This window comes from Marmota marmota, unplaced genomic scaffold (genome assembly GCF_001458135.2).
Source record: "Marmota marmota marmota unplaced genomic scaffold, marMar, whole genome shotgun sequence".
Lineage (NCBI taxonomy): Eukaryota > Metazoa > Chordata > Mammalia > Rodentia > Sciuridae > Marmota > Marmota marmota.
Window position 1 is genome coordinate 47,693,057 of NW_026000229.1, and position 16,025 is coordinate 47,709,081.

Genomic DNA, 16,025 nt, shown 5'->3' on the forward strand with positions numbered 1-16,025 from the left:
GTATATTGCAAGCCCAGTTCTATTAACTAGAAAACAAGGCATGTTAGCAAAATAGAGTCACAGGAAAGGGCTAAGGTAGAAAACATGTTACTAGAACCAGGACAGACTCTTGGAAATAAATCAAAATCCTATTACCTAATCTAAGACCAAAAGACAGGTGCCAGACTATAACAAGGATGTGCTTCAGTGTTGCTGAAGTAACTCTTCACTGTCTCCCACTGAGAGACAACTCTGGACCTGCCTCAGGAATCTGAATTTTTAAAAAATGCATAATGTACGCTAAAATTTGAAGCTCAGTGCTCTAGACTTCATGAAATCATCAGTCTTAGGTAAGGGGCCAAAATAATAGCTGGAAATAAAAAGACCCGGGTTGAGAGGCTGGGATTGTGGCTCAGTGATAGAGTACTTGTCTAGCATGCATGAGGCATTGGGTTTGATCCCCGGAAACACATAAAAATAAACAAATAAAATAAAGGTATTATGTCCATCTACAACTAAAAAAAAAAAAAGACCCAGGTTAAGGATGGTATATATAAATACCAATGTAGGACTGACATATAACATCACCCAGTTTAAAGTCCTAGTCTCCTAAGAGCTGAAAAGCCTTTGAAGGCCTTCTATCACAACCTCTCAAGCAAAAATCAGCAACCCCCTCCATAGATGCACCTTAAGGAGGAGGCAGTGTGCATCAATGGTTAGTATGCATGCTCTGGAGTCAGACCTTCTTAAGTTAGAATCTCATCTTTGTCACTTAGCTAAGTTTTGACCTTATCCAAGTTAGTTAATCTCTCTATTCCTCAATTCAATATCTTAATACAAAATAATGATAGTTATCATCTCACAGATTTGATATCAGGATAAAATAATACAGAGCAAATGTTCAGTAAGTGTTAAGTGTTATTATCACCCAACCTTTGTTTAAATGCTTCTGGTGACAGAGATCTTCTATTCTCCTGTGACATTTTCTTACGAAAGAGAAAAAAAAAATAGGGTAAGTTTGCAGTTAAAATTTTCTGAAAATTTGACATCTGTAGCCCCAATGGAATAAAGAACTAAATAATAATAGTAATAATAAATTAGCAGTGAAGACAGTCTCAGAAACTTTCTCCATTGATTCTGGTTGATTTAGCCAAATGCAAAAGATAAGAGAAAAGAAAATTACACTGATCTATTTGCTCACTATTTTCTAGTTACAGATATTCTTTAATTTGCAATGAATGACCAAACCAAAAAAAAAAAAATCTTCTAGTTTTCTTCTTAAAATATCAACAAATACTAGTCCTACCATATAATTTTAGTTTTTCACTCAAAGTGGTGAAGACTTTACTCTTCATACTCATTTTTTTATGAAATGCCTTTAAAAGTATTCAAAGTGTCCTACTGGGCAACAAAAAAGAAATAAAAGGTATCTAAATTGAAAAGGAAGAAGTAAATCGTCTCTGTTTACAGATGACATGATCTTACACAGTATATAGAAAACCCTAAAGACTCCACCAAAAATCCGTTAGAACTAACAAACAAATTTTAGAATACAAAATCAAATACAGGGGCTAGGGATGTGGCTCAAGTGGTAGCACGCTAGCCTAGCATGCGTGCAGCCCGGGTTCGATCCTCAGCACCACATACAAACAAAGATGTTGTGTCTGCCGAAAACAAACTAAAAAATAAATATTAAAAAAAAATTCTAAAAAAAAAAAATCAAATACAAAAATCAGTACAGTTTCAGAGCTGGGGAGGTGTAACTTAAAGTGCTTCCGCTAGGAATCACTTTAAGTTACACTGCAACAAACAAACAAACAAACATCAGTTGCATTTTTTATAAACTAACACAAAATATCTGAAAAAGAAACGAAGAAGACAATCCCACTTACAATAGCATCAAAAGGAATAAATGCAAGAAATGTAACTGAGAAAGTGAAAGATCTTTACACTGAAAAAACTATAAAATGTTGATGAAAGATAATGAAGAAGACAAAAATAAATGAAAAGATATCCCACATTCGTGGATTTTCAAGAATTAGTAATACTAAAATGTCCATAGTACACAAAGCCATCTACAGATTCAATGCAATCCCTCTCAAAATTCCGATGACATTTTTCATAGGTATAGAAAAAGCAATCCTAAAATTCATATGAACCACAAAAGACCCCAAACAATTAAAGCCATCTTTTTAAAAATTTTTTTAATATTTAGTGTTTAGTTTTAGGTGGACACAATATCTTTTATTTTACATTTATGTGGTGCTGAGAATCGAACCCAGTACCTCAAGCATGTTAGGCGAGTTCTCTTCCACTGAGCCACAACCCCAGCCCCATAAAGCCATCTTAAGCAAGAAGAACAGACTTGGAAGCAGCCTTCTTCCTAACTTCAAATTACATTATAAAAGCTATAGTAATAAAATAGTATGCTACCAGCACAAAAACAGACACACAGACCAATGGAACCCAATGGAGGCTACAGAAACAAGCCTATGCATACATGGACAACCAAACTTTGACAAAGGTTCCAAAACTCACAATGGGGAAAGAACGGTCTCCTCAATAAATGGTGCTGGGAAAACTGGACATCCATGTGCAAAAAAAAAAAAAAAAAGTTTTTTTATCTTACATCACACATTAAAAAAAATCAACTTAACAGAATTAAATACTTAAACAAAATGCTAAACCATAAAACTCCTTAAAACAAACAAAAAACACAGGAGAAAGGTCCACAACATTGGTCTTGGCAGTGATAATTTGGAGATGGTAGTAAAAACACAGGCAATAATAACAAAAATAAGCAGGAGTAGGCAGTTAGTCTCATGCTATATTTCTCAAGAAGGTATCTGCTTAGGGGACTGTTGGGGCATACAAGAAGTGGTTGCAGGTTACAGGTAGCTCCACCTGAGGATTCCTGAGGACATGTCATTGTGGAAGATGTGGATTTCTTCATGAAACAGCCTAGGAATGAGACTGCAGGTACAATACTAAAGAAGCTGGATGAATAGTACCAAAAGTACGAGTTTATGGAACTGAACCTTGCTCAAGAAAAGGAGGCTTAAAGGTCAGATTTCTGAAATGAAGCAGATTTTGTAAATTCTAAAATACATGCAGATGGAAATAAATAGCCCACCAGTTGCCTGGAGACCGAATTCTTACTGACAGACAACCTGCACTGCAAAGCTTTGTTTCCTCCTATTGATACAGTTTGTCTGTGGTTGGAGGCTTATGTAATAGTTGAATATGATACTGGTGAAGCTCAGGCATTGTTGGGAAAGACTTTATCAACTACCACAAAAAAATCTGGATTCTCTTGAGGAAAACATTGACTTTCTTTGAGATCAATTTACTACTACAGAAGTCAATATGGCCAGGGTTTATAATTGGACATGAAGAGCAGAAACAAACATGAGTCTACCAAGAACAAAGCATAATGCTGACAACCTGGTTCACGTTGCTCGGTGTGGTGGTGCACACCTGTAATCCCAGCGGCTCTAGAGGCTCAGACAGGAAGATCACAAGTTCAAAGCCAGCCTCAGCAAAAGCGAGGCGCTAAGAACTCAGTGAGATCCTGTCTCTAAATAAAGTACAAAATAGGACTGGGGATATGGATCAGTGGTCAAGGGCCCATGAGTTCAATCCTGGTACCCTCCCTCAAAAAAATGTGGTTCAGTTTTACAAATGTGTTATTTTAAATACTCCAGCATTCATTCTTCAAGACGGACATAACTGAATGTTTTTTAACAGCAACAGTGATTAAAACTTTTTTTAAAATATTAATAAGTGAGACTACATCAAACTAAAATGTTTTTGAACAGCAAAGGAAAAAAATCAACAAAATGAAAACAGCCTGTAGAATGGGAGAAAATTTGCAAACTATCTGTCTGATAAGAAGTTAATATCCCAAATATACCAAGAATTCATGCAACTCAAGAGAGAGAGAAAGAGGGTGGGGGGAAGAGCTGACTAAAAAGAATGAAAAAAGAACCTGAATAGAAATTTTTACAAAGACATACAAAGGACTAACAAACAAATATGTGGAAAATGTGTTCAATATCACTTATCATGTAATCATCAGGGGAATTCACATCAAAACCACAATAAAATAAATAACAAATATTGATGAGACTGTAGAGAAAACAGAACCCTTATACATTGTTGGCAGGAATGTAAATTTGTACAGCCCCACTATGATAAACAAGGTGGTTCCTCAAAAACAAAATAAATAAATAGAACTATCACATGATCCAGCAATTCCACTTCCTTGATACATAGCCAAAGAAAATAAAAATAGTTCTGTCATTAAAGATATATCTGCGCTCCTATGTTCACTGCATCATTATTTACAATAGCTGGAATATAGAAACAATCTAAGTATCTGTCAAGGAGTCCTGCCATTCGTAACAACCTGGATCAACCTGGAGGACATTATGCTAAGCAAAATAAGCCAGACGCAAAGTGAAATAATGTCAGGATTTCATTGATACATGAAATCTAAAATAAAAAGTCAAACCTATAGCATCATAAAGGAGAAAAGTTGTTACTAGGAGTTGAGGGTGCAGAAAGTAGTAAAATATTAATAAATTCTGGAGACTTAATGTACAGTATGGTGACTATTACTGTACAAGGTCATATAATGTATTATATACTTGAAATTCTTAAGTAATCTCACCATGCAGGTGTACAAAAAAGGTTACTATGTGAAGTAATAGATATGTAAGTCAACTTTATTATAGTAATCATCTCCCAAAATATATGTATATCAAATGTCATGTTGTATACATTGAATATATGCAATTTTTGTCAATTATGCCTCAATACAGAGGAAGAAAACATAAATAAATAAATGTATGTGCTCAAAGTATGATTTATTTGGTACAGAGCTTCAGGTATATTTAATTTTATTTTGTTTGGGGACCATAAAAAATAACATAAAAATTTAAAAATAAATCTTATGTGCATATTTAAGATATGTGACATGGAATGTTATATATACAGATACAGATATATACCTATATATGTATGTATGTATGTATATGTGTGTGTGTGTGTGTGTGTGTGTATATATATATATATATATATATATATATATATATATATATATATAGTAGAATAGTTACTAGTGGGGCAAATTAACATATCCAACACGTCACAATTATTCCCCTGACCCTCATGGCAAGAGGAGCTATTATCTACTCATTTAGCAAAAATCTTGAATATGATGCATTATTATTATCTATAGTCCTCATATTGTACATTAGATTTCTAAATGCCTACCCACAAATGGATAAAGAAAATGTCAGACACACACATGATATTGTCCATAATATAGATAGGCCTGGAAGATATTATGCTAAGTGAAATAAGCCAGACACAGAAAAAATATTGCATGATCTCATTTATATGCAGAATTTATGGTGTTAAAAAGGAAGCATGTGTGTTCAAATACAAAGATAGAGACCTGAAACAGTGGTTACTTATGGTTGGGGGAGAAGGAAATGAGGAGATGTAGATCAAAGGATACAAAACAGCACAAGTGTAAGAGGAAGACCATGAAGATAATTCACTCCTTAACAGTACTTGAGGGCAACCCTGTCAATAGAAGCATGGATATACCAAAGTTCTATCCCAAGTAGAAGGGCGTGGAATTTAAGAACTACCAACTCATTAGGGTTGGGGGTATACTCAGTGGCAGAATCCTTGCCTAGTTTATATGAGGCCCTGGGTTTCGTCCCTAGCACCACAAAAAAATAGGGGGGGTGGGGAGCAACTACCACTTTAAAGTCTGAAGTCTCTCTAAAACTTTGTTACACAGCCATCATTATGAAAATATTTGTTTTACACCCTTTTATTCAGAAAAGCCTGGAATGTGGCAGGCATTCAGTCAATGAACACCTCTCCAGTAAAACCTGTTTCAAAGATCCTTGTGACTAGGTTCTAATTCTGGGCTTATTTCCACCCGCCACCCAACATATAACCGAGTGTCTCTACCATGGCTCTGTCACTTGGGCTAACAATTAAATCCACTTTAAAAATTGACTTAAGGAGACACTTGACAGGTTAAATCTATTAAAATACATGTTTGCAGAGTATATCTACAATGCACTCCAAACTAAAAATAATCCACTTTTGGAGAAGTCATTTTAGAATATCTGAGCTACTCTCCTTTCATTGGCCTGATGTGGCTCTACCACACTTCAGTGCCTCTGAGTGTTATTAGCACTTGCCATACTAAGACTGGCAAAAACATTTTGAGTGCATAGGAGTTTATACTCATTTTTAATTAAATGTAAAAGATGTCCATATTGCCTCCTTATCTGGGCTTCAATATTTCCTCTGAGGTTATTTCTTTAAAATACATCCTAGGATTCCATTAATTGGGATTTCTAAAGTTCTATTATTTCATTCTTTCTAATGGTAAATAATGGGATAGTAATTGTCAAAAGAGATAATAAACTGTGAAAGACCTTCATTTGCTTTAAGCCCACACAAATATTACAAATCCTATTTTGGTTTAAAGAAAGGGCAGGTCCTGGTTATAAGGTTGTTTATACAAACTATACTCGTATTAAACTTCATAGGCTTATATATTCAAAGCCAATTTTCTGTAACTTTGTTAAAATAGATTGACTTACAAAAAGAAAGAAAGAAAACCAAGGGGTAGTATACAAGGAAGATTTTATAAGTCCCAAGCAATTAACCATTAGTTATTTGAACAACTAACACTGAAATGCTATTAACAAAAGAATTTACAATCTATAGTAAAAATAAGTGTAGTAGGATTTTATGTCAACTAACGGGCATTTATAATAACTGACCAAGTTCAGAGAGATTCATTTGGAGCCATTAATCTGCTCTGAAAGAATGATTCCAGAAAAACATGGAAATGCTTTGCTAAGCAGAAAAAATATTTTTTAAATATTTCTACTGGGGCTGAGAATGTGGCTCAAGTGGCAGCACGCTCGCCTAGCATGCGTGAGGCACTGGGTTCGATTCTCAGCACCACATAAAAGTAAAATAAAAGATATTGTGTCCATCTAAAACTAAAAAATAAATATTAAAATATATATATATATATATATATATATATATATATCTACTGGCATAGTGCTTACATCTTGTACTATAATTTCCTTAATATATGCTAAGCACCAATTATATACCAGGTTCAGTATTCTGGAATGTTAAACTTCTATTTTAATTTTTTTTTGAGGTGGTGGGGGTGCCAGGGATTGAACCCAGGGGCATTTAACCACTGAGTCACATCCTCAGCCCTTTTTACACTTTATTTTGAGACAGAGTCTCCCTAAATTGTTTAGAGCCTTGCTAAATTGCTGAGGCTGGCTTTGAACTTGGAATTCTCCTGCCTCAGCATCATGAGCCACTGGAATTACAGGTATGTGCAACCATGCCTGGCTTTTAATTTTTTATACCTTTATTTTATTTATTTATGTGGTGCTGAGGATCGAACCCAGTGCCCCAGACATGTGAGGCAAGTGCTCTACCACTGAGCCACAACCCCAGCTCATTTTTTGATCACTCAAAACTTTTTGACAATAGGCCTCAACAAATGCTTATTAAGATTAAACTGATCATTTGTAGAGATCTATACATTTTTATTTCAATGACTTCCTAAGGTAGAACAACTATATGCTGCTCTGGCTCAAATCACAGCTGATATATTATAAACTGAACCCCAACTCTAAGCCAGGCACCCTGTGCTACTGTAAGATGGTGATGTGGAAACCCAAAGCAGAAGTGGCAAGGACAGATAACAGGAAGGGACAAACACATAAGACTATTAACAATACAGAATTCATAAGACTTTGCAGCTCATTGGATACTGTAAATCAAACCAGAGAATATTTTAAGTTGTATTTCCAAACATTAGGTGAAATTTTAGTTTTTAATACATTTTCTAGCAATATTTACTAACTTGTTTTTTTAAAGTGCCTAGGATCTGTACCTCCTATCAACTCCCAATGAACATCACTCACCACACTGTAAGCTTTCCAGGGTAAGGATCATACCTTAGTTGTTTCTGTTTACCAAACTCTTAAATCAATGTACACAGTTTGTTGAATAAATGATTTGTAGCACTCATCTCTTCTTGTCTTTTGTTCTCACCACTTCTCCCCTCACTCTCATCCCATCTATTATTGGTCATAATAGAACTAATGTACACTTTTGTTTTATTTTTTAAATGAGAATTGATGATCTGTGTTTTTAAGTACACCATTTTAAATTTCTCTTAAAATTGTTTTTTTGCTGTGCTACCCTATTTACCATTCCTTTTTGGGTTTTGTTTTTGTTTTGAGACAGTCTCTCTAAGTTGCCAGGGTGACCTTGAACTTGCAATCCTCCTGTCTCAGCCTCCCAAGTAGCTGGGATTACAGGTATGGGCCACCACATCCAGATAGTTCACTATTTGTTAAAGTTGACTCTGAAAAACAACCAATCTTGTTTAAAAGGAAAAAAAAAAAAAAAAACATGTTTTTGTGTTGGGGAGTACATCAGAGGATGTTAAAACTTCCCCAATTTTAAGCAGACCTCTAAAAGGTTACTGGAGAGAAAGTGAAAGTCAAAGAGTTAAACAGAACTTCTTTCCATTATCCAAACCTCCAGAATATCATTGAAAATGTTACACTGGACATGTTTAAGCACTGAATATGTTAAAGACTTATTTCTACCTTATTTATTTTTTAAATATTTAAACTTTGTGTATGTAATATTTGTAATCTGATGGAAATGAGCCCTTTTTCCTTTCAAGTACTTGATTGTGTGCTGTTTGCAATCACAGAAGGTGAAGGGGCTTTCCAATGTTCTGGTTGTAATGCAGCAATTTTCTTTCAAGTTCCATTACAGGCTCCCAGATATTGCTCATCTCTACTCCCAAATCACTCAGCAAAACAAGGTCCAAGAATTTAAAATAGTGAAAGGGACAGTACCTCTTGCTCCCATAAAGTGCTTCTTTCCTCCATGATAATGCAACATACCCCTACACACATAGATGTTATTTCTGATCATAAATAATAAAATCTACTTAATAATTTGGATGCCCCAATTTTGTATAAAACGTAACCTTTATTTGATAGAAGTCCCCCAAAAGGTGACTTTAAGAAAAAATGACTTTGAAATATGGTACACTGAGATGCAGGAAAACTGTTAAGTTTGAGATTTTTTGCTCAGGGAACTCAACATCTCTTACAGAGAAATAATCGTAATAAGCTTGTAATCAAACTCCTTGGCCATCTTTCCATTCATATCAGCTTTGAAAGTGTCACGATAAGAGATCATTACATTCAGGAAAAAGAAAGCACAGGGCAAGAAGCCACAGGGCAGCCAGAGCCCCCAAAGATACCAGGCAGCTGGGCTTGGACACAGAAACAGTCACACAAAGCCATTCTCCCGCCTGACAACGAGAATGAGAGCATTCCCCAGGCTACAAAAGCCCGATCTGGCCAGAAAAGTTGGCAAAGACATCCAGCACAGGTACGGGCTACACAAGTTCCAGGTAAAGTTAGAAGTTACCAAGACCCAGATTCTGTGAAAATAGCGAACACTGAGAATGGGTGTTCACTGTCAGCACACCCCTTTCCCCCGGGAAGCGAAGGCCAAAGGTGATGTATAAACCAACTTGGTAAAAACATAGAGCAAGCACTCACATCCCTCTCTCGGTCCCAAGCGCCTCAGGGCGCGCTGAGGTCCAGGCTGCGGTGGAGGACCGGTCCTCGCCCACCCAGACCAGCAGCCGAGGACTCAGACCTCGGTAACGAAGCACAGGGCGCTCGTTCCGGGCAACAGGAGGTACAGTGACGCACCCCATCCCCTCAATTGCCGGTGTCTCCACACCAAGCGCGCAGCCTGGGCAAGGGGTGCTAAGACCCGAAGCACCGACGCACACACCCCTCACCTGGCAGAAGCACCTCTGCGCCGCCGTCTCCGGGGGCTGCTGCCCACCATGGCCCGAGCGCAGCAGCCACACAGCACCCAGAAGGCCGATCAGGAAGCCCCAGCCGCGGCCCATAGCCGCTCCGGCCGTTCGTCGCCCCGCGTCTCCGAGTCCCCAGCACTCGGGCGCAGGCCGCGCGCCCTCAGAAGAAGCCCAAGCGGGCCGGCCCCCGGCGGCGCCCCACCTCCGGGCCGCCTCCCAGGCCCGCCCTCGCTTCTCCCGCCTCTCAGGGGCCGCCACCTCCCGGCAGAGCCTGCGGACGTGCACTGGCGCCCGCGCTGGCCGCCCGGGGCCTGGGGCCGGCTTCCTTCCCGCCGCGTGAGGCTGACGCACGAACCCGCTTCCCGGCCGCGCTCACTCCAGGGCCCCCGAGCCCCCGACACCCCGGGCGTAGAGACTCGGCCCAGTCCTAAGTCCCCAGACCCCGCGCCGGTGTCGGGGTCCAGCCCACCCCCTGAGAGAGCCGAAGCCGGAGGGGCCTGTGTTTTCCTGCAGGACCCCGCCCCAACCCGCTGCTGGCCAATCCTTCCTTATCTCAGTGCAAGGAAATCGACTGTACGAGAATTACGTGTCCTTAGTGCCCCTGACAGAGTCTTAAAGCTGAAAGGCATATTAGAGATCTTTTAGACCAGGGTTGCATATGTAATTTGGATTTTCTGGTGGCTACATCAAAAGAGCAAGAAGAAACAAACGAAACTATTTTAAATGTAGTTTTATTTAATTCCAATATGTGCTAAATATTTCAAAATGCAATCATTAATTTTATTCATAAAACATTTCAGTTTTGTTTGTAAACCCAGTGTGTATCCTATACGAACTAGGCACATTTCATAGCCAAATGTGGCTGGTGTGAACTGGAATGGTAAGCTGTTGTTAGGACCACCTTCTGATTTTATAGGTAAAACAAGCCTAGAGAGGTGAGATTATACGATAGAGCCAAGTCCTCTGATTCCTAGTTCTGATCTTTTAACACTCAGCCAAGGAACTAGTCTGAATTTTTGTTGTTATGGCTGTTGTTTTTAAAAAGAACTGATGCTTTTCAACATCTTGTATATTAAAAGTTGGAATATTTTGGACATGGCTATGGCTCAGTGGTAGAGTGCATGCCATATGGTCAGGGTCTGGTTTTTATGCCCCCACCTCCCATCCTGTACCGAGAGGCAGGGAGGATTTTAAAAAATTAAAAGAGGACCTGAACTGACATCTTTCCAAAGAATACATACAAATAGCTAACAGGTATATGAAAAGGTGCTCACATCACTAATCATCAGGAAATGCAAATTTAAAACACACCTGTTAAAATAGCTATTATCAGAAAGACAATAGCCTGGTGCAGTGGAACAGGCCAGTAATCCTAGCTACTTGGGAACCTGAAATCCCAGGTAGTTGGGAGGCAAGAGTATCACAAGTTCAAGATCAGACTGGGCAATTTAGGGAGACTTTGTCTCCAAGTCAAATTAAAAGGGCTGGAATGTCATTCAGTGGTGCAGCACTTGCCTAAGTAGGAGACTCTGGGGCACTAACGATGCACAACCAACTTGGAAAACAGTATGGAGGTTCCTAAAGAAACTCAAAATTACCTTATGATCTTTTGGATCTATACCACATGTCATATATACCCACATGAAATTAAATCAGTAAATCTGCACTCTCATGTTTGTTTCAGCATTACTATGTAATCTTATGACATTACTCTTTCAGCAAGGATTATGTCTCAAACATACCTGAGAGTCCCAGAGATACCAACAAGGAACTTTTTGCACATGTTTTGGAATGAATGACTTTCTTATGACAATAGTATTAATTGAATATTAGACCATCAAAAGTGAGAATGGTAGCTCAGTGTAGATGCTTGCCTAGCATGTGTGAGGCACTGGGTTCAATTCTCAGCACTACATATAAATGCATAAATAAAATAAAGGTCTACCAACAACTAAAAATTATGTATTAAAAAAAGATCCATTGACAACTAAAACATTTTTTAACAAAATGAGAATAAAGCTTCAGAAGGAAGCATGAATCAGCTCAAGATTTCACCCTGATGCAATAGTCTGCAACCTGGGAGAGCTTAAAATTTTCAATATCCCCATGATAGAAGTTCCATTCCAGATCTTGACAATGCTCCAGTAGCAGCTGCTGCTCTCCAATCTTTGCAATGCCACCCAAAGATGACAAGAAGAAAGATGCCAGAAAGTCGGCAAGAAAGACAAGGACCCCCAGTGAACAAATCTGGGAGCAAAGCCAAAAAAGAAGAAATAGTCCAAAGGCAAAGTTCAGGACAAGCTCAATAATCTAGTCTTGACAAAGCTTCTTATGTCAAACTCTGTAAGGAAGTTCCCAACTATAAGCTTATAAGACCCAGCTGTGGTCTCTGAGAGACAGAAGATTCGAGGTTTCCTGGCCAGGGAAGCATTTCAGGAGCTCCTCAGTAAATGGCTTATCAAACTGGTTTCAAAGCACAGAGCTCAAGTAATTTATACCAGAAATACCAAGGGTAGAGATGCCCTAGCTTTTGGTGAAGATGCATGAACAGGTCCAATCAACTGTACATTTGGAAAAATAAAACTTTATTAAAACAACAACAACAAAAAAAAGAAGTTCTATTCCATAAAATTCAAAATCTTGCTCAGAACAGATTTCTAACAAACTTAACAGAAATAATATCCATGTAAGACATATGTTTTTACTTTATTGTCTTGATAGTTATAATTTTTTCTTTCAGATTTGTAAGGGATTTTTAGACATGTCAACTAGTTTTATATCACTGACATTTCCCTGAGAGTCCTTTAAGTCAGTCTTTTGCGTGAGTGTACTTCTTCAAATAGGCTTACCTGAGCATTAGGCTCATCTGTGTTGGCCCATGAAATAAATGGTTAGTCATTCAATAACTATTTCAAGAACACTCACAGGGTACATAGTTCAACCTTTGATTTCTGAAAGCCTAGCCTCCCATCTATTATGACTTTACTAAACAACATTAAATATTTTAGAGATGAACATGGTCACAACCTCGTTATTCTAATACTAGTGATTATAATAACATAACTTAATGGACACAGCATTTCTTGATGGAATTCTGATTACTGTGCAAATGACACCTATTATTATTTATTTATTTTTTAATGACGAAAGCAGGAAATGGCTTGAGCCCAATTTCTCAAAATGAGACATAGAGATTTCTATGGGTAACCTCTGAGTACTTACACTTTTTCCAACATTCAAAAGATAAGAGAGAAAATAATGTGAAGCAGGAAAAAAAAAGGCTAAGTAAAATTTAAAGGTTTGATACTATTTGATTAGAGCTACTTATCTAACTAATCTTTATTAATTATAAATGTGCATGTTACATTGCTGGATGCTTCTCTTAAGGTGCTTAGGATCCTCTGAGATGGGAAGGCAGGCCACCTAAGCTCTGTTTTTGCCTTTACCTCAAGTTCCTGAAAGAGGAGCTATATATAGTTACTGATGTCACTCCTTAATTTCCATTTCATACCTTAACCCACTGTGCAGTCTGGTTTCTGGCTCCATTCTCCGGAAACATCTTCCTTTTTATGTGACATTCTTATTGCCAAATCCAGTGATCATTTTTCATGAAACCTCTGCCGCATTTTGATAAAGCCAATTCTTCTCTCCTTGAATTCCACATTCACCACCACTCCAATTTCTCTCTATACTTTTCTGATATTATTTAACCATGTCCTCTGTGAGCTTTTCCCCAGCCCACTTCTAAGATGTGAATATTCCCCAGGATTCCATCTTTTGTTCAGTGTTCGTCTAAGCCCACCACAGGAGAAAATCACCCAGTCTCCTGATTCTAAATACCTCCTCTATACTCATCACTCCCAAATCTGTATCTCTAGTTCAGATCTCTCCCCTGAGCTTCAAGATTCAACTGTCTAGTTCGACACATCCATCTGGTTTCTCAGAAACACTTGGTTATACCATATTTATCTAGTTATCTATAAAGCAGGAAGCTATCTTCAATTTCTGCTGCTCTCTCACTCCCCACGATATGTTGATACAGCAAGTTCTGTCTTCCTGTCCTCTACATATATCCTCATTGACTCCTTCCTCTCCATCTTTACAACCAAGGACTTCATTGTCCCTCACCTGATTTATTTCCTCATTCCCTTAAATAATCACCCAGCTTCCAGGTTTGTACGCCTCAAAAAACATTTTCCTCACTAGGTTGATGTCTCAAAAATGTAAATCTGACCACATTATACCTTTTTTAAAAAACCTTCAATGCTCCCAGTTGTCTGAAAAATTAAGCCCAAGACTCTCAGAATGTCACTCAGGATCCCCCATGATCTTTCCCATCCACTCTAGCTTCATTTCTAGCAGCTCTCCAACTTAAAGTTATCAAACTGCTAATATTCCCCCATCCACGAATGTTGTTTCCAGTCTTAAAATCTTTCTACCTGAAATGAGCTTCCATTCCTGAAATGTTTACTACCCTGCCCCAAGCTTTAACTACTTTAAGCTTTAACTACTTTAAGATTCTGCTCAGGCCCTGTTACCTCCATGAAGTCTTCTCTAACCCCTCCTCTGAGGTTGGATTAATTCCTCTTCTTTGGTCCATAAGGTTGTGTAAGTGTACTTACCATATGGAATAAAATATATGTTTATGTATAGGCTTTCCCTCATTCAACAAGTGGGTAGAGGACTTGTCTTGATATTTTCAGGTTCCTCAGCACTTAGGACCATATATATATTTCAGAAGACAACTTGTGAATGCATTAATGAGTGTACAAATAAATTAGTTAATTAACAAACCTGAAAATATAATAACAACCTGATATGTCACAAGGCAACGTGTTGTTTAAACAAACATATTCAAACAAATACCATAAGCTTAGAAGCCAAGGAATAATATTGGACAGAGTAATTGTGAGTGGGAACACAATAGAATTCAAAGTGACAAGACAAAAATACATAAAAGGTGATGCAGGAAAACTAAAGACAACGCAGAGGTCAACTATCAATTGATTCATGAGAAAAAAATTAAAGTTTCTAAATTCATTTAGAAAATAATTTTAAGTTCAGTATTATCTAGTCCAGAATGGCTACAAACTCGAGAGACTCTAAATTCAGAACAATTCCAAAGAAAGGTGAGAATTCTGAACTGAAGAAAAGAATGGATTATCTGAACACTTCCCCACCAGCTACTCTATGTTAAAATATCTCCCTCACCTCCAGATCACTGGTAGTGCTCAGCTCCTGGACTGCGGCCTGTGTGCACACTTGCTTTCCACTCACCCCATTCTGCCCAATCCCCATTCTGAAAGAGGACTGTAAAATTCTTCCAGGAATAAACAGTGGCATCAAAAAAAAAAAAAAAAACAAAACAAAACAAAACAAAAAACAAGATAGGGACTAGGGTCAATGGTAGAGTGTTTGCCTAGCATATGTAGGGTTTGATTCTCAGCAACACATATAAATAAATAAAATAAAGGTCCATTGACAACTAAAAAAATTTAAAAACAAACAAACAACAAGATAGCTAGATGCCCCCCACATTCATTAAGAATTTCACTGCCTTTATAGTGCCTCACTCAATGATCAGAAAGCCAAGGCTCATGAGGAAAGCCCCCAACATGAAGCAGGCCAAAACATATAGGAAACAGGAACTGAGGAAAAACAAGAGTGAAGAAAGAAAAACAAAGTGATAATCAATATCCTCAAAGACATAAGAAATGAATTCTACAAAAAGCAACAACCAGAGAACAAGAAAGAGCTCTTGTAAACTAAAAATAACAAAACAAAATGTTTCAACAGAAACATTCTAGATAGTGGAATAAATAGACAAAGAGATGAAAAAAGATGACAAATTAGAGGATTAAACCAAAGGGAACAGAGGAACAGACTCTGACTAATTCTAAGAGTATCACTAAGACAGAACATGAAAACAGAGAAGAGGAAATAGCCTTTGAAGTAATTCAAGAGAATATCCAAAGCTGGGCATGGTGGTACATACCTGTAATGATTTGGGAGGGGAGACTGAAGCAGGAGGATCAAGCAATTTAGTGAGACCCTATCTCAAAATAAAAAATAAATAGGGATAAGGATGTAGCTCAATAGTAAAGCGCCCCTG

The 16,025-nt window shown here is 37.8% G+C and overlaps 1 protein-coding gene and 2 pseudogenes across 1 annotated transcript in view; 2 read left to right on the top strand and 1 right to left on the bottom strand.

Moving 5' to 3' along the window:
• Positions 1 to 10,420, bottom strand: part of Ero1a (endoplasmic reticulum oxidoreductase 1 alpha) — a 45,875-nt gene extending 35,455 nt beyond the window's left edge. Inside the window, exon 1 of the mRNA XM_015480889.2 lies at positions 9,893 to 10,420. Coding sequence (XP_015336375.1) covers positions 9,893 to 10,006 — 114 coding nt within the window. The 5' untranslated portion in view covers positions 10,007 to 10,420. The remainder of the gene's footprint in view (positions 1 to 9,892) is intronic.
• LOC107138278 lies at positions 2,916 to 3,560 on the top strand (annotated as a pseudogene).
• Positions 10,421 to 11,735: 1,315 nt separating the features above from the next.
• LOC107137876 lies at positions 11,736 to 12,502 on the top strand (annotated as a pseudogene).
• The last annotated feature ends 3,523 nt before the right edge of the window (positions 12,503 to 16,025 follow it).